Source organism: Pteropus medius, unplaced genomic scaffold (genome assembly GCF_902729225.1).
Source record: "Pteropus medius unplaced genomic scaffold, Ma_sr-lr_union100, whole genome shotgun sequence".
In the NCBI taxonomy this organism is placed as follows: Eukaryota; Metazoa; Chordata; class Mammalia; order Chiroptera; family Pteropodidae; genus Pteropus; species Pteropus medius.
The window spans coordinates 7,644,042-7,663,421 of record NW_024349801.1 but is presented as its reverse complement, the minus strand read 5'-3'; the positions used below and the strand labels follow the sequence as shown (position 1 = coordinate 7,663,421).

The 19,380-nt window shown below is 38.7% G+C and overlaps 1 protein-coding gene and 1 pseudogene across 1 annotated transcript in view; both read left to right on the top strand.

The window, feature by feature from the left end:
- Positions 1 to 12,050, top strand: part of PLCG2 (phospholipase C gamma 2) — a 137,016-nt gene extending 124,966 nt beyond the window's left edge. Inside the window, exons 32-33 of the mRNA XM_039888809.1 lie at positions 9,611 to 9,795; positions 10,509 to 12,050. Of these exons, the coding sequence (XP_039744743.1) occupies positions 9,611 to 9,795; positions 10,509 to 10,551 (228 nt within the window). The 3' untranslated portion in view covers positions 10,552 to 12,050. The remainder of the gene's footprint in view (positions 1 to 9,610; positions 9,796 to 10,508) is intronic.
- Positions 12,051 to 16,547: 4,497 nt separating this feature from the next.
- LOC120623136 (uncharacterized) lies at positions 16,548 to 16,666 on the top strand (annotated as a pseudogene).
- The last annotated feature ends 2,714 nt before the right edge of the window (positions 16,667 to 19,380 follow it).

Below are 19,380 nucleotides of genomic sequence, written 5' to 3'. Positions count from 1 at the left end.
TACATATCAGATTGTTCTCTGAAAGTAAATGCTTTCAAGTTGATGTATTAGATCCAATCTTGTCATTAATTGAAAAGGGCCTCCACTCAAATGATGTAAACTTGTATGATTCAGAAGAATGAGACAAGAGGAAGTACGGAAACTTGAATAATCCATCCTAATCACCATCAGTGGGCAAGCTGGCAGTACCTGGATGGTGTGTTTGAGAAAACTGGCTGCCCTGGGATCTTTGAGTACTGATCCTAGGGTGGACAGTGTTTAGCTTTGTCTGCACTGGGTGCAAGGGGCAGAGTAGCCTGGTGGAAAGACCAGGATGCTGTGGTTCCCGGTGAGGGTTCAGCAGGAAGAGATGTGTGAATCCCTTTGCAGAAAGGCTACGACACACGCTCTGGAGTCCTAGAGGACCAGGAGGGGGCGCTACACTCTGGAGCCGAGCTGCTCCTGGTTTGTGAGTTTGGGGAAGATTTCCTTACAGCTGGGGAGACCCAGAGGCACAGAGAAAGACCCTTTTTTGTGTTTCGACAACTGAAGTTTGCCAGTTTGCCCAATGTCGACCCCAAAGAGCAGAAACTGCTGTGCCTGCCACTAAGACCTCACAACATGACGTGACTACTGAACAGACAAAACCATGAGCACACAGTGAAAAAAAGAACTGGCACAGAGCAATGAGAGGAAGACAGACAGTGGATACCTGGTACAGGTAGCTGGCAGTTGAAGTAAAGCCACTGGAAGCACCTGATGAGAACCCTAACACATAAGTCATAAGAGCTTTAAAGGATATCCAAGTAGAGCACTGAAAAAGACATATTTAAAACAAAAAAACTGATTTCTTGAATTTAAAAATTCAGTATATAAACAGAAATTCATGTTAGTGACCCAAACCATAATGTAGAAGAACTATCTCACGATGCAGAGCAATATCACCATGAGATGGAAATCATAAAGGAAAAGATAGGCTCAGAGGACAGATGCAAATGAGCCATCATGCAAGCATGTTCCAAAGGACGAAGTGGAATCGGATGGAGAGCTATTAATGAAACAGTTAACAGAGGGAATTTTCTTTGATTTGCTGCTTGAGAGTGCTCACTTGATTCTTAGAGGGATGAACAAACACACACACACCCAGCCCCAGACATATTTTAGTAAAAGTTTTGAATTCCAAGGATAAATAAAAAAAACCTGAACTCAGTTATCTACAAAGAAAATCAAATATATCTAACATCAGACTTGTCCACTTCAGCACTGGAAACTAGAAGACAGTCGAGTGCCATCTATGGACTAGTAAGACGGAAGAATTCAGTGCCTAGCCCCCTACAAGTGAAAGCAATGGAAATGTATTTGTGGATATGCAAGATTTTAGATATGTCATGTATCCTACTCAAGAAAGGCATCAAGAAACCATCTCGATCAATGAAAACTTTAACTGGAAGAGAAATTTCTTGATAGGGAGATAAAGAGATTGAAATAATAAATTTTGCAATACAGTTAAATTTTAGAGTCTGATAACAGAAATGTTGCGATGTTAGGTGTCACATAGGATTCTTGAAATAGAATACATCGTAATGAAAAATTTTGTGATAGTCTGGAATTAAAATAATGAAATATCAGCAAAATCCAGTTCAGAGGTAAAATAGAGATGTCCAACTTTGATGCTTAGGCGATAAGTAGGAAAACAAAACATTCTACAAGAGGAGAGTTAATTCTGATATTTTGATGTAAAAAGAAAATGTAATCTTAATTAGTATTGTTTAAAAACTGAAAGTAACTGCTACACAAATTGAAAAGCAGAGAAATGAGGAAAAAAGATAAATAGAAACTTGAATCAAGAGTAAAAATACAGAAAAGAATAAAAGAATAAAAATGTATAGTAATCAAAATCGAATGGATACAACTTATATCTGAGTCAATGAATGGACTGAATTCTCTATTAGAAAAGAAGCAAAGAAATCTAACTGCACAATGTTTAGAAGAAATAAGCCTAAAACGATGAAGAAAGGTTAAATAAAAAATAGGAATGGAAGAGTCACTGGGAAAAATTGAGAAAAAAAAGTTAATATCAAAGTAGAATTTAATATCAAAAGTATCAAAAGAGTATTAAGAAGAACAATACATACTGATAGAATTGTTTGGTTTACAAAAGGGATACGAAAGTCATAGATGTTTAATTAGGAAACACCATAGCACCTAAATATATAAAAAAGCTGCTACAAATACAAAGATTACTTAATAAAAGACTATTTCAGAATTTGGTTTAGTATACAAAAAAATTAACAAGGTCAGATGATCAAAATAATATCGATAAGCTTAATTTAAGAGATACACAATTTTGTGTCCTACAAGTGGAAAATGTACATTGTTTTATTCTATTTCCCAGAAACTTTATAAACTTGATTGAATACTACTTGGTCACAGAGAAAATCTTAATACACTTTTAAAAATAATGATTTCATAAGTCATTATTTGTCTACAACATAAAATATGAAAGACAGTAAAAGACGGCTAAAGTGTTTCCTATTTAAAAATAAGAAATTCCTAGATGAAATAAATTAAAACAAGTAAATTACACATGTAGTAAAACATTCATGCCATAGCTAACCATGTTTAGAAGAGGAAAATGCTTACCTTAAAATACATGCACTAAGCATTCATTTTTAAAAAGTTTTAAACACTCAAAAACTAATAGGAACAAAGTAGAGATAAAAGCCAACTGAATGAAACACACACACACACACACACACAAAGAATAGAAGGGAAAACAAATGCTGATTCACTGAAAAGTCCTTTTAAATAAACTCTTTGCCTGCTTAATCAAGGAGTGAAGTAAGAGCAAAAACATACAAGAGCATCAAAGAGGAGACTGAACCCCAAATGATGAGATAAATTTGAAAAGTGATGGCAAATGGGCGATTGCCTTGAAGAATATAAATGGGCTAAAATTGTTTCAAGAAGCAGTAGAGAACTTACAGATTCCTACAGGAAACATTTGAAGGGTCATAATATACCCTTTGGACAAAATGGGTATCAGATCTAGATGGTTTTATAGCTGTGTTCTACCTGGATTTAAAGAACATAATTCCAGTCTTAATCCATAGATGTCAATAGAAATGTAGAAATGCTCCAATATCTCAAAGCTATATGACTCTCAAAACTGGAGATAGTATGCCTCTCCTCCCACTCATACAATCATAGATCAATGCCACTTATGAATACAGATGTTAAAATTCTAAATAAATAAATAAATAGTCATTTCCAGCTATTTACCAGAATAACAACATATCACAACCAAGTAGCTTATTATGATGATGCAAGGATGGTTTGACACTGGTGCAATTAACAACATATTTAATGAGAAAAAGCATCAACTACTAGGTGCCACAAAAATAACCAGTTGAGTGAAATAATTAGTACCTATTATGGTAAAGAGACACAACTATTGATGAGACGTACCTCCTGAGAAGGGTCCATCACTTCAGTGCCATTCTTGCCAAAGCTACATGACCTCAAACAAATAGAGAAAACACCAGCAAACCCAAATCGTGGGACGTTATACAAACTTACTGACCAGTACTCTTCAAAGGTGTCAAGGTCAAAAAGGTAAGAGAGGACTGAGGAAATGCCACAGGTTGGAGGACTCTGAACAAGACACAGAAAGTAAATGCAGTGTGGGATCCTGGACTGAATATTGGAACAGAAACAGGACAATGGTGGAAAAAAACAGGGAAAACTGAATAAAACCTATAGTTTAGTTAATAGCATTACATCAGTGTTAGTTTCTTAGTTGTGGTAATTGTACTGTGGTTGTGTGGGCTGTTAACCCTGGGAGCCTGGGTAACATAACATAGAGTATAAGAGAACTCTCTTTTCTATTATTGCAAATTTTCTATAAGTTTAAAATTTCATCTTAAAAAAATTAAAAGAAAAAAACATCAGTGAAAGGTAAAAACTGAAAAAACTAAGTCGAGAACCCCCTGCAGATTCTGTCACAGGCCAGTTGTAATTTATTACCAAAAATGTCCTCCAAGAATTCAAGGATCTTAAAAAAAATATCCAGACACATACACACACACACACACAAAAGATACAAATGAGAATAATAATAAAAACACAACATAAACATAAATTGATATAACCCAGAATGGGCATATCTCCATGGGGGAAGGTAAGAGAGTATATAGGGAAAACAGCCAAATCTATCTCTGAAGATAATCACTAAAATCTGAAAAACCAAGATCTTGCAGTATAAGCATTTTTTTAGAACTGTCAATAATCAAAAAACAACAACTATCCATTTTAGGGAGCAGGGGCATGAGGAGTGGGTATGGTGAACAAGGAGACAGCTGGTTTTTTGGTAATAATCCCCGTAGTACGTCTTGACTCTTTCAGCTCTGTGCACACATTATTAATAAAAACTGAACTTAAAATTGAGAATGTAAGTGGGAGTAGATGATACATTGCTGGGGAGCATATGACCTATTCGAGGACATTTGCCGTGAAAGTGACAAGAGAAGAGACGGGTCAGTAGCTGGAGGGGGATGTGGGGTGAAGGGAGAGATTGTTGAGGTGTATCTGCACGCTGCTGATGGGGATGATTTAGTGGAGAAAGGCAACAGTGATACAGGAGAAAAAAGGGGTATGGACAGGAGTGAAGAAACAAGTAGGAAAGGAGATGGGACTCTGGGGCCAGCAGGAAAGAAGGCATGGGATATGGTACCAGGGCCCGGGACAGGCAGAGTTCCCAGGTAATTTCTTCTATATTCCATGTGAAACAAGAAGCAAGGCCATCCGCTGAGATTGGGGAAGTTTGAAGAGAGCAGGGGTGTGAAACAGTCGTTTAGAGAGATTAGAAAAAAGAATTTCTTAGCAAAACATAAGAGGATTATATTGTTTAATGTGCTTCTATAATGTATGCGTTAATATTTTACTTAGGATTTTTGTACTGGTTTCACTGAGAGTTGAGCCTGTAGTTTTTGGTCAGGTTTTGTTATGCTGGCTTCATTAGAATGACTTGGAGGCCATGCTCCTTTCTCAAGGCCATGGCACATTTTGAGTAGAACTGGAGTTAACTGCGACCAACATAAAACTGATGTTAAAGACCGTGTTTGTAAAACTTCCTGGGCCTGGTTATGAAAGTTTCTCATTTTCTTCTGGGAAGAATTTTAAGTTTCTTCAATTTTTGTTTTCTCTTATGGGATAATTTTGTATAATAGAAAATATCTGTATATATCTATTATATAATGGAGATATAAGCCTTATATAAAACAAATACACATATATTCATTCTTTTCATTATCATCTTTTTATTTGCTTCACAGTTTCATTTCTTTTAATCTGTAGTTAGATACCTATTCTTATGTCTTATTTGGGCTTTCACACATTTCTAGATTAGATTTAGAAAATGGATTATCTACTTCATTGACTGTGTTGTGTTTTTCCCATAAAACGACCCAGCTCTTGAATTTACTTTATATATTTTTTTTGGTTTTCTAATTTAACCATTTCCATGTTTACCTTTACTGATTTAGTCTGCTTTCCTTAAACGTTTGTTCTTTTTAAGACTGCTTGTATTTGGATACTTCATTTCATTTTTGTGGCTAATGCAATACACGAATAGAAGATTCAGATCCAGGTGGGCTTCATTTTTCTGAAACACCCTTCGGATAGAAAGATTTGGCAAGGACTCAGGCTAGTGGTCAGCTGCTTGCTTGAGGGACTGGAACAAAAGTGGACACAGCCCTTCAGCTGAGACACAGGCTGGGATAGATAGTATTCCTGAGAACCTAGAGCTCCAAGCCATGAGCTTTGACACTTTGCTGACCTTGCCCTTGAGAGTCCCCTATTAAGGACATTCAGCAAACCAGATACCAACATTTAAATTCAAGGGAGGAACCAATCTTCCCATTCAAGATGAGCTTGCACATTAAAATTTTGAAACACATAAAGAAAATAATGCCAATATAGCCAACAAATGTAAAAGCAAGAGAATTCACTCCAGTGAGTCTGAAAATAACTTTGAAATGTTTTTTTTTCTTAAGAGAACCCAATGAGTAACTTGTATTTTAAAAAGAACAATCCTTCTTACTATTAATCAAGAACATGTAGGAATGAAAGGACCAATTAGAAATCATGGAAATACAATTTGAAAAATCTTTGAAAAAAATTTCTTTAAAGCCTAGTAAGGAAATTCCAGAAAGGCTACAGTTAAAGAAAGAATTAGTAAATGTGAAGATTGTGTTTGAGAATCTGCTTTGAAGACAGCATAAGATATATGAAAAATAAGAGTTAAAAAAAAGAATAGAATGATAAACTCCAACATAAAATATTTGAGAGGTTGATGGTTGAGAATTTTTCAGCATTGAAGAGACACGAGTATTCTAATTTATAAACACAGCAGTATAAATAGGTATAGATCCACATATAGATATTTCATACGGAATTGGCAGAACAAGCAAAAAGAGGAAATAATGAAAGAGAAAAGAGAGGTTACCTACCAAGGATCGACCAATGACAGTAATACACATACCTATCAAGAGCATCCTAAAGACTAAGACATGTCTTCAAAACTGTTCAAGACATGCAGCTATAAGTTTAGATATTCTACATCCTAATAACTGCCATTCAAGAGTGAGGGCAAAATGAAGGTGTTTTCGGACATACAAAGGCAGATAATTTAGTACAAAGTAAACTTTGCAAAAAGAAATACCAAGGTTCTTAGGCAAGAGGCAATCTAATGCAAGAAGCAATGGTGAGCAAAGAAATCAGTAAAATACAGTAGGAAACAGAAATAACTATAGACTTGAAAAAGAAAAACTAAATTTTTGAAAACTAGACTCAGAAGAAAACCAGGAAATAATGGTCACAAAATTCGAAGGGAAGAGGAAGGAGTCTTGCCTGGGAGGGGTGCTTAGAGTGGACAGTGCTCTATTTCTTGAGTTGGTAGTGGCTCCGTGGCTGTTTGCTTTATAGTTACTCATTAAAATGTATACAGTAAATCCTCAATGTCATCAATAGGTTCTTGGAAACTGCACCTTTAAGCTAAACAATGTATAATGAAACCAATTTTACTATAGGCTCATTGACAGAAACAAGAGTTAAGTTCCTATGGCATATTTCTGGTCACAAAAACATGACCAAACTTCTAAAGACCCCAAACACTTCTAATATTAAACACTGAAATAAATGTGAGCTAGATGTACACTTAAGAAAGATGAATAAAAACAAGATAATTCTTTTTCAACCTACTTATCCCAGTTCAGGGTCATGGGTGGCCTGAGCCTAGCCCAGCAGCTCAGGGTGCAAGTGGGGACTCCCTGGTTGTTCCTGGACAGGATGCCTTTCCATCACAGGGCACACGTACACACACACACTCAATCAGACTGGGGCAATGCAGACACACTCATTCACCTCACCTGCACATCTCTGGGATGTGGGAGGAAACCAGAGTACCTGGAGAAAAGCCTTGCAGACATGGGGAGAATGTGAAAACTCCACAGAGTGGCCCTGGTTGGAATCAATTTTTTCTTTTCTTAACGTTATAATGAAACATTGAATAAAACATTATTCAGGGACCTGCTGTATATGTTTACATACTTTTCTGAATGTTATATGTATTTTTTAATATATGATGTTTTATATATGTATGAAATACTAAGGACTAAATTACATAACATAGCTATAAATGCTTTGGGATTCAGAAAAAGAGATAAAGAGTTTTAATTATAGAAGCATTAGTAGAAAAGGTAGAATTTGACCTTAACCCGAATAAGAAATAGTCATTACATATATGAAAGCAACAGAAGTTTTCTTCTAGGTGGAGAGAAGGTGAAGAGACCATTTGCAGTACAGAGTTAAGACTTAAATGGGGTTTTGATTTTGCTTTGCTTTATTCATAATGAGAAGGAAAGCTGGTCTCCTTGAGGAAGGGCATAAATTTAAGGAAAGTCATTATTGATTCTTCCCAGCATCTTCCTCAATATATTGAATTAGTCACCAAGAACTGTCCATTTTACCTCCACTCCTTGTGTGAAGACAATGATCCTTTTACTCCTCTGCGGCTTTCCCAGTGGCCGGAATAACCTTCACCATTGCTCTCCCTACTCTCCAAAGTCAGAGTTCTACCCTTGATCCTGGGGGATGTCCATGATTGTTAAGGTGGGAAAATAATTTGCAGAGCAAGGTATGATCTCAATCCATTTTCGTAAAAAATAAATGACAAAAGAAGTTCATTTGTGTATATCAATGCACATATTTATAGCACGGGTGTCTCTCACTCGAACTGCTCCATCAGTAGTAGCAGCCAATAGACACGCCTCCCAAGCAGCCATTCTTAACAGAATAGTCAGCAGCCTTTTAAAAACAGCAGTGAGGTGACACATCCCTCTCCTCCTCTTATGCTAAAACCCAAATTCTTTACCCTGATAAGTTTTTTTAAGCATAATGGAGGGAATATTTTGTCTCAGACAACTGCAAAGTTTAGGGGTAGGACTTGTTTTCATCATGGCTGGATCCAGGTGCTCATCCATTGGTTCTGTTTCCCTATTTTGGCTTCATTCCCAACTTTCTTTGCATGATAGCAAAGGGGCCACTAATATCTGGAAATATTCGTCACTCTCTCAGCTGATCTCCAAGAAAAGAAACTATTTTTTCTTTTACCAAGACTATCAACCAAAGTTCCATGGATGCTTCTGATTGGCCTGGTTGGGTTGTGGGCCAGAGATGGTGATGTGGGAGAGCAAGACATCATTACTGGTTAGAACTGAGTCACATGCCCATCTCTGGGGACATAACCTGCGTTGTGTTGGCTTTTTTTGGGGTGGGGGTGGGGTAGTGGTTACAGCTTTATTGATATATAATATATATGCTCTACAATTCACCCAGTTAAAGCGTACAATTCAGTGGTTTTTAGTATATTCACAGAGTTTTTCCACCATCACGATTAATTTTAGAACATTTTCATCACCCCAGAAAGAAACTCTTGCTCATTAGCTGTCCCCACGCACTCTATCTTCACCACAGGCAACCACTAATCTATTTTCTGTCTCTATGAATTTGCCTGTTCTTGACATTTCATATAAATGGAATCATGGTATGTGGTCTTTTAGAATGGGCTTCTTTCCCCTAGCGTAATGTTTTCAAGGTTCATCCATGTTGTAGTATGTTACCATACCTTTCAAGGTCCTTGTAAGATCTTAAATGATCTGCTGGCTCCTGTTTACCTTTCTGTCCTCACATTAGGCTGCTCTCTCCCTCGCCTACTGTGTTCCACTTCATGCTTAGACCCTTTGCATCAGGATAAGGGCCCAAAGGTGATGCAGACCAGTGAAAAACTGGATTTAAGAATAGAATCAATGGGTAAGGTATTTGATATTCCAGTGTTTTACAGTAAATCCACCCTTTATTGTCAACGAGAGATTTTTAAACTCCTTGCTTTAAATGGAATAAATAATTGCCAGTTTTATCTTTGGTTAAAATAGGCCCTGGATTTTCTGGGATAATCCCAGTTGCAAAGCTTCTGCCCTGTGCTCCCTTCAGTCACACCCCTAAGATGCCATGGCTCACATTCTGGTTTGGAAGGCACTGTCGCCACATGGTTGTTCCTTTCTCTACTCTCCAGGAGAGTGAAGAGGAGCTGTACTCCTCCTGTCGCCAGCTGCGGAGGCGGCAAGAAGAGCTGAACAACCAGCTCTTTCTGTATGACACACACCAGAACTTGCGCAATGCCAACCGGGACGCCCTGGTGAAAGAATTCAACGTCAACGAGAACCAGCTCCAGCTGTACCAGGAGAAGTGCAACCGCAGGTGGGTCAGTCCCTTCCCCACCAGCAGATCCTCAGGTCTTGCTCCTTCAAGCACAGTGACCCTGGACACCTGGGGCCAGGCTTCGAGAAGGGGCCACCGTCTTTGGAAATTCTTTGATACCTTGACCTCCAGTTCTTTCTCTATAAATTAACTTACAGTGCTTTCTGAAGCATCTCCACCTTCTCTAAGTCAAATGTTAGCATTGGAAGGGCACTTCAATTATAATAGTGAAAATAAAAAATGACCTCTACCTTTTAAAGAGCCCCCATCGAGTTCCCAAGACTGGGCTAGTCTAGTGGTTCTAAATCAGTGCAGAATCCCTCTTATAAGGGATGCTTCTGATTGTGCTACGGGCATGTAATGGGGGGTTGGGCAGCCCACTGTCCTGCAGTGTGCCAGGACAAAGAACTATTATCCTCCGCCAAAAGACCGTAGCAGCCTCCACTGGGAAACAGTGTGCAGACTCCTGACCCATGTTATTCTTATTTCATCTTCGCTTCAGCCTGTAGAGTAGCGATGACCCCAATGCAATGACCACTGAGGGAACTGAGACTCGGCAAGGTTAAATGCCTTGCTGGGGGCGGTCACCTTGCTGACTCTCAGCCCTGTATCATCTGCCTGTGACCTGCAGATGTGTGAACAGAGAAATGTTACAGAGCACAAGGGCCTGTGTCTTAGCCCAATAGATAATGGTGAAATCTGTTTTATTTCAGGTTAAGAGAGAAGAGAGTCAGCAACAGCAAGTTTTACTCATAGAAGCCGGGGTACATGTGTAAAGGTGTCATATGTCCGCGTGTGTGTTTGCATATAGGAGAATGTGCTATATTTAGACCCTGAGAACATGCTAGTCTGTGACGTCATCCTCTCTTCAATCCTGCTATCAAGATGACATTTCTGAAGAAGATTCATTAGGCATGTGTTAGGGTGATTTACTGCTAGTTTTTCATCTTGGACAATTTCTTAACTTATAATTCTCTATAGAGGATCCTAAAATCACACTCCTAATTTTTGGCCTCTCATGTTCCAAACCTCATTGAATAAAAACAGTGAAAATCTTGAACAATTAAACCTTCTGTACATGACCTGCACACTGAGCAGGATTCTTTTTCCAGCCTCTAAAGACCCAAGTAATTGACTTCCACAGAAGATGAGCCCACAATGTAAGGAACCAATAAATTAGCTTCTGAAAAGGATTTTAACTAAAAGGCAAAGGATTCCACAATTAAGGCCACTGGATTTCACCAGGGTCCAAAGAGGCGCCTTGCCCGGGACTGCCACATTGGCCCAGCTTTCCTGCCCCCAGGTCAGTGGGCTCAGCTCAGTGTACTTTGACTACCACTGGTTGGCTAGCTGGCTAGACAGACCTCCTGCACAGACCTGCTACAGTACATGAATCCACAGAATCGCTGTTAAGACAATTTCTAGTTAATGGTAGAGACTTGCTCTGTAACTGGAGTTACTGGGGGTGGGAGTTGGAAGTCTTGGAGCCTCTTCTACTTAAAAAGCCTATTAGAAACCAGAGGCCCACTGAAGACACTGCCAGCTTCTTACCCCTGCTCTGCCCACTCATGAGCTGGTTGCACAACTGCTGGGGAGATTCTGAGTCTGTAGCTCCCACAGACAAGAGGTCACTTATTGATGAAATGAAGTGATGCAAATTAGGCTCCAAGGAGACATTTCTCTGGATTACCCAGTTTTCCAGAGCAGCAAGCTAAGCCGTATGGCTTAAGCATTAGAAAGCTACAGAAAATCTCAGATGCAGTCATCCCCATAGGGGCAAACCCACCTAAGACAAGATAGCACTCCCCTGCATCTTGAGATACAATTTAATGACTTATACAGTGTGATGATTTAACGAGGTTTTTTAAAGATGAAGATAGTGGTACGGGGAGTGGCCAGTAGAATCACGACTTAGAGTGGATTCAGAACTGACTTAAGAGAAAAGAGGTGTAACTGAAAAAGACTAGTGGGGAGGAACAAACCAGCAGTGGGCTGCTGGCTTTGCTTGGATGGAACTGGGTCCTGGAAACCCATTCAGCCCTCCACTAGTTATCCCGGGCTTAGCATACACGCACCGCTGAAGAATACATTAAAACCAAGCAGGCTCTTTCTGATCAAAAGACTTTATCCCTTCACTCCACAAAAGTTTTTTGAGCACCACCATATGCCAACAACTGTGCTACGGTATGGGGGGCACAATGCTGAAAAAAATTTTTTTAAGGAAATAAAAAGCTATGGTTGCTGGTATTATGAAACATATCCATGTGCTTCTAAAAGAAATGCATTTTATCTTCTATAAAGCCAAGGGTATAAGTAATAGCAGTCTGTCCAAGTTGGGACTGTCATCTTGTGACATTATTTTAGTTATTCATTGAATTGGGAGTTGCTATTTTATTTGGCAGTCTGCAACTGAGGGAAGAATATTCCTGGTGGAGGTAAATGTTCAAAGCAACTTTCAGGAAAGGTTGGATAAAAAAGGCACAAGTTGAAGGCTACAGGGAAGAAATTTTCACTCTGTAGCTAGTATCCCATTAGCCATTGGCCACTGGAGCCTCATTATTGCACCCTCAATCCTGCCCCCATACCACTAACAGCTCCATTATTACCTCTACACCAGGGGTCCCCAAACCTTGGGACCACGGACAGGTACCAGGCCTGTTAGGAACCGGGCCTCACAGCAGGAGGTGAGCAACTGGTGAATGAGCGAAGCTTCATCTGTATTTGCAGCCACTCCCCAGCATCACCACCTCAGCTCCACTTCAGATCATCAGGCATTAGATTCTCATGGGACTACCCGTCCTTGGTGCTGAAAAGGTTGGTGAACGTTGCTTTACAGAGTAGAGCTCAGATGTGGCTATCATTACCTCGGATTTCAGCTCACAGGTCAGGAAAAGACATAAACCTTCCCACTTCATTTTAAAGCCAAAAAGCTAAGGCCTGGATTCCCTTTCTATTTAAAATAGGTTTTTTCCTACTGTATCAGAGACAATGAGAAATGGTGGCATAGAAGGCAGAAGGCTAAGCATCTTTCACCTGCTACTGTGTAAAATCCATACCCAGCCACACCCATGCAGAGAAAGCAGGCAGGAAGTGGTGGGTGAGGGTTGGTTATACTATAAATGGTGCTGAGAAGAACCCTCTCCCTAAAACTGTCTCTTCCTCCTAAGTGCTATAATAACTTGAATCCATCATTAGAGAGTCTTTGGTTTGGCTCCTACAGTCTCTTACTAGAGTAACACATGAATCTGATTCTTGGTGGTGGAAGGATTCACTCAGGAAAGACACAGAAGGGAGAAGGGAAGGGCACAGATGACATCATCGTTCTTTCTACAGTCTGCCCGGGTGCCACAAAATCTAAGTCCTATAAAATATCTAGCTGAGACTGTGGTTTAGCAGTCATATGGTAAGCACAGTTAATTCAGGTCAATCAGAATAGTGACAAGAACATCCTGAAAGGTGACAGCCACACTGATGGATCAAAACCATGACTGTATATGTGTTAAATTGTTTTTGTTCATCATTTCCCTAAGGATATTATTTAATATGTAATTATATGGAAATTTAGGTTATGCAAAGTTTGGGAAATTTAGATTATGCAAAGTTAAATAATTCCTCTGTGAAACTTGGATATTCGAATGTTCACAGTTAAGAGGGGTTTAGAATATCACATTTCCCAAATTGGATTTCAGAACCGTTTCGCTGAAGAGTATCTCATGAGACTAGTGTACATTGGAACACATTTGAGGGTCTGCTGCTCTATTAAGAAGACAGGCAACATCTAATAATTTACAGTTGATTCTTGAACAACATGGGGGTTAGGGGTGCTGACCCCCTGTGCAGTTGAAAATCCGCCTATAACTTTTGACTCCCCCCAAATTTAACTACTAATAGACTACCACTGACCAGAAGACTTAACAATAACATAAATAGTTGATTAACACATAGTTTATATGTTATATGTATTATATAGTGCATTCCTAAAATAGGGTAAGCTAGAGAAAAGAAAATATTAAGAAAATAAGAGGAAACATTTATGGAATTTATTTTTTAAAAATCCATATCTTGGTGGACCCATGTAGTTGAAACCTGTGTTAAGGGTCAACTGTACATGCTTTGTGATCTAAATAAAATCTAAACTTAAGCCACCAAAGCCAATGATCTTTAAACTGGGTCAGACTTACCCCTAAGCTGTCTACTAGAGCTTTCCAAGGAGTGCACAGGCTCAAATAGTTTTACGGGATCAATTTTCAGATCCTCACCTTCCTATTGTCTACTTTCTTAAGACTCATCTGCCTGAAAAAATGTTTTCTCTCTTACAAAAGAAAACATATCTTTCCCCATCTTCAGTCTTACTATATAGTATAACTCAAGGGGTAAAATTCAAAGTTTGGGTGTTTAGACAGTGAATGCTTTTTAACAACAGGGTACAAATCCTTATGCAAGTCTGGTGGTTCCCGATTCTTTGCTTTCAACGAAACTGAAGGAGCACCCAAGATTTCTGAATATTTTAGCATGTAACTCCAAAGGCGGAAGAATTCAGTGATCCTGCTATCACAAAATTCCTTCTGTTCACATCTACTTATCTATGTGAAAAGGGATTATCAACACTTTCATACAGAAAATTTAAAAGGAGACTAGAATTGATGCTGTACCATTCTAACAAAGATAATATTAATCTATGGATAGATGAAATAATTGGGGTCAGAGGGAAAGCCTTCCTCGTCTCATTAAGTGATACACTGCCAATAAAATTTTACTATGATTAATAATTTATTAAAATTTTTACTATATTTATTGATCAAGCTCAATTCAGAATAAAAATTGAGATACAGAGAGCCTTATGACTATAGGATATTATATAATTTTCTTACAGATCTACCATTAAACAATAAAAAGTCCAAAAATAATTAGGTTAAATTTTGAGAGGTTGGGGGCGGGAGGGGGGAGATTAAAAATACGAATTCAAGGAGTAAAAGAAAAAATGTGGCATTTCCTACTATTAAAAATTGCTTTCTTCAGGTAATTTTTGAAAGGATGATAGTGCCTATCAAATAAGTATTGGATTTAGAGCCTCTGGGCTGAATTTAAAGAGGCATGTAACAGTTTTATTTAAAGATGCAACATCTACAATATGCCAGCACTTATATCCTTTGCAACTATTTATGATGAAAATTTTTAGACAAAAAATTCATTTAAGAAGTATCAGAGCATAAAATTGCAAGTTGTTCATTGAGGGTCACTAAATGATTAGTTGTATTTGGAAGCAAGAAGGATGGCTAAAAGGGGCCTTAATACTTTTAACTCTTAAAAGGAATATAACAACACTCAACTTGTATGACATTTAACTTTTTGGAAGCAACCCTAAAAGCCATATTCTAGCCAACAAAAAGTTAATAATTAGATTAAGAAATATGGAGAATTACAAAATTGGCATTTGAAAAATACTCAATGATTTGTCTTGGGTTTTTAATTTTCAAAATATTTCATCTTTAAGAGCCAGATTCCACAGTGATCTCGTCTCTTAGAAATTTCCACATTTCTTATTTTTCCTTAGACTTTAAAAAGCTGCATTTGTAAACTTGTGTTTCATTATTAAAGCTTAATTTATTTTATATATAAATAGTATGTCTAGTGTACATAGAAAATTATGTGTATGAGTCACAAATATTGGCTATTGTTAATGTGAAAATTAAATGGCTATATCACATTTAAAAAAATAAAAATTTGGTCTGAATGAATGAATGCAACAATCTGTCTAGATTTTTTTTTCTTTTTAAAAGCTATTATTTATGTTGCTCCTACATAAAACAACAAAGAAATACAGTTACATTTTTTAAAATGTGTTTTCTATCCTATTACACTTTCTCTAGGTTACAGGTCTATCTTTCAGCAAAAACTCATTCTATGTAGAAATCCATGTCTATAAAATTAATACATGACTGCTCTTTAATGTTTAGTGCTAGAGGAACAATGAGATTATAAGCGCCTGTGTTTCTCAAGTAGTGATAGAGCATGCTAGAACTGTCAATCACTGTATTTTCTTGACAACAATCCCTAGTGGACAGGAAGCCATGTTGTGGTACTATGACGGTCCTACCCCCAACCCTCAGGCACTGATGATTGGGTTAGTCACGCTGGTCCAAAACTTAAGAACAGCCTATGATAAACCTCTCCATTAGTAGATGAGCAGTGAGTGGTAAAAAGCAAAGAAGGAATTAGAACTGCTAAAAGATCATTTTTTAAAACAAAATTGTAATTCTCATAAAGATACAATACAAACAAGTCAAAAAATTTATTTAACTCAAAAGTACTAGTAGAATGTTATAACTGATTCAAAGGCCAGTTCTAAGAACAATACATATATAGGCTATCAGCTCTTCATTATCTGATTCCACACCTCTCCTTGTTTGAGTAATTCAGATGATTCTTGTCCATAGACATGCAAATCATGTCTAGTGGAGATTCAGTTGATCACTATTACCCCAGGATACTGACCAGTTTTGTCTTTACCAAGCAAATTTATTTCAGTATCACCAATGGACATGAAATATGATGTTTATGTTACACCACATACAAAAATCAAGTCCAGTTGGATTACAGATCAAAATGTAAAAGATAAAACAATAACATTTCTAGAAGGTATTCACAACCTTGGAGTAGGGAAAACTTGCTTAAAAGAAACAGCAAAGGAAGACTACTAAATTAGATTCCACTAAAGTTCATAACTGGTGTTTATCAAAAGATAAAGTGAAGTCTACAGCTATGCCACCCTGAACACGCCTGATCCCGGCTGATCTTGGAAGCTAAGCAGGGTCAGGCCTGGTTAGTACTTGGATGGGAGACCACCTAGGAAGACCAGGTGCTGTAGGTGTTAAAGAAAAAAATAAATGAAAATAAAGATATCTATCAGTAAAGGGAAAGGTAAGAGAAAAAAATTTAAAAAAAAAAGATACAAGTGAAAAGGCTAGCCGCAGGGTGGAAGAAGCTATTTGCAATCATATATCTGACAAAGAACCTCAATCAAATATGACTCCATCCCTTCAAGTCAATAAGAAAACGACAATTAGAAAATAGGCAAATTTCATGAATAAGCTCCTCACAAGAGTACATCCAAATGGCTGTAAGTATATGAAAAAATGTCATTTGTTATTCATAAGAGAAAATGCAAAACCACAATGAGATACTACTACACACTTATTAAAATGGCAAAAACTAAAGAGCCTAATAACACTACCAACTGTTGGCAAGAATGTAAAGCAACTGGAGCCCTGGTTGTGTGAACTGGTACAAAACTACATTGTAAAGATGTGTGACATTCTACTGAAGTTAATGATATGCATACCTAATGACCCAGCCATTCCACTTCTAAATATATACCTAATACAAATGCATACATGTACACACCAAGACATGTACAAGAGTGTCCACAACACTGTTATTCATAATAGGCAAAAATGGGAAATAGTCCTACTGCCCATTTACTGTAGAATTGGTAAATTGTGTGTTTACATAATGGAGCATATACAGCAATGACAAATGACTCAGCTGTAACAGCATGTAACAACATGGATGGATCTCACAAGTACAAGTTGAGCGAAAGAAGCTAGACACATAAAGGTAGCAAAGGAAAAAATGGAACAATATAAATTAGTAAAAGGACATAGAAAAGTATAGGATATTTGTAAGATGGAATGGCGTAGGGAGGAGAAACAGTATGGAGCGCAGCACGTACATGCATGCGCGTGCGCACACACGCGCACACACACACATATATACACATATATACATATGTGTGTATATATACATATATATACACACACACACACACAACATGGGTGCATTTAAACAAACTGAGAAAAGCAAAATGTAGAATGCATACCTGGTGATGCCATTTACACACATTTAAAAAACTACATGCAAAACAATATTGTTTATAACATATAGTTAGGTAAAAGTATATAAATAGACTGAAAGGCACATTTTGGTAAAGGTGATGTGACGGAGACAGGGAAAGGTAGTTTTAGCTCTTTTATGTTTTACTTCTTTTTTTAAATATTAGAAGTGTCACTGTGTTTGGCACAAACATAAAAGCCGGCTTGCTCTAACGAAAAGGGATATAGGCACATTCAAGCTTTCTGATTCACAAGTGAATATCTAAACAGAAGAATAAATAACGAAAAACAAGAAAGTGGGAGAGAGAGGGATGGGGTAATGTAGGGAGGAGGCAAGAGAATTAAAATGTTAATCAAGTCACATTCAGAGACTGCAATATGCTGATCAGCCCTGCAGCCAGGCCAGGAGGACACCTGCAGAACAAAGGAAGATTTCTGCTGGGATCGCTAACAACCCTTTCCCCACACCTGTGAAGGGGAAAGAGCAACCGAGAGTCATTCCCAATGGCTAAAACCCTGGGGAACCTAAGGATTAAAGGCTGAGAACTACCAGCAGGTCTTTCACTCTACATATTCTTCCCCTTCCTCACTGTAGGTTCATATCAAAGGCATGGGGACTACAGAATGAGATGTAAACTGAATTCCCTAAACACTTAGGGTCCCACTCAGTGCCTTTATTGGGTCTCTCTCTCACTGCCCCTCTCACTCTCTGCCTCTGAAAGGAGATCACACTCCGTGTGTGGCAGCCATTTCCTGCTCCAACAAGTTCGTTACTGACTGCCCTACCCCCACCTCAAGAAGTTCGTTACTGACTGCCCTACCCCCACCTCAAGAACTCTTCGGCTAACGTCAGTTTTCTCATAGCTTGCCAACCAATTAATATTCTTCCTTATCTCTGTAGCTGTGTAGAAATAACAAGACTGTATAAAACTGCCTGTTATGTTACAGTTGGGGCTCAGCCTTTGGATAAGAATCCACTGAGCTAGTGCTGGCATCAATAAACACTGCTTCCTGGTTATAGCCTCAGTGCCCTGTCTTTCTGATCGAGAATCCCGGATGGGGGCTCATCCGGGATCCAGAGACAGCAATTTTTGCCTCCCTTGTCTTCAGGGCCCAGCCCCCAGGATGCGGGAAGACATGGACTCTGCTTGGCATGCCAATGGCCCCTTGCCCATAAGAAGAGAAATGTCTCTTCCAGTGACCTTAGGCAGCCGCCCCAGAAGCACAACGGAACCCAGAGAGGTGCAGGAACCAGCCCAGGAGCACTGTCCGACTGAGTGGTAAGGACCTGGGTCCCAGGAACAGCCTGTCCGCTAGAGGACAGGAGCGGAGTCTGATCAACTCTCGAGGTGGTGTGTGATTGCGTGTGATTGAGATTTCACCTACCTACGAAGTGAGAGATGAGCCCCTATCCATGGTTCCGTGGTGAACCTCATACGGCTTAGGGTGGTGTCACTGGATCTCTGTGAGGAGTCTACTCCAGTGATCTGGGTTGGGGGGTTATACCAACCCATCAGTTGCTAAGAGGTGCCCGAGAGGTGCCCAAAAGGTGCCCACAAGGGGAGTGGCCGGAGATGGGCCAAGCGAATCTCTAAGTGCATGTGCGTCACCTATCATGGGTGGAAGGATGGGTGGACAACAGAGTAAACGCCTTTAGGTTGTATGCTTAAGAATTTCAAAAAGGGTTATTCAG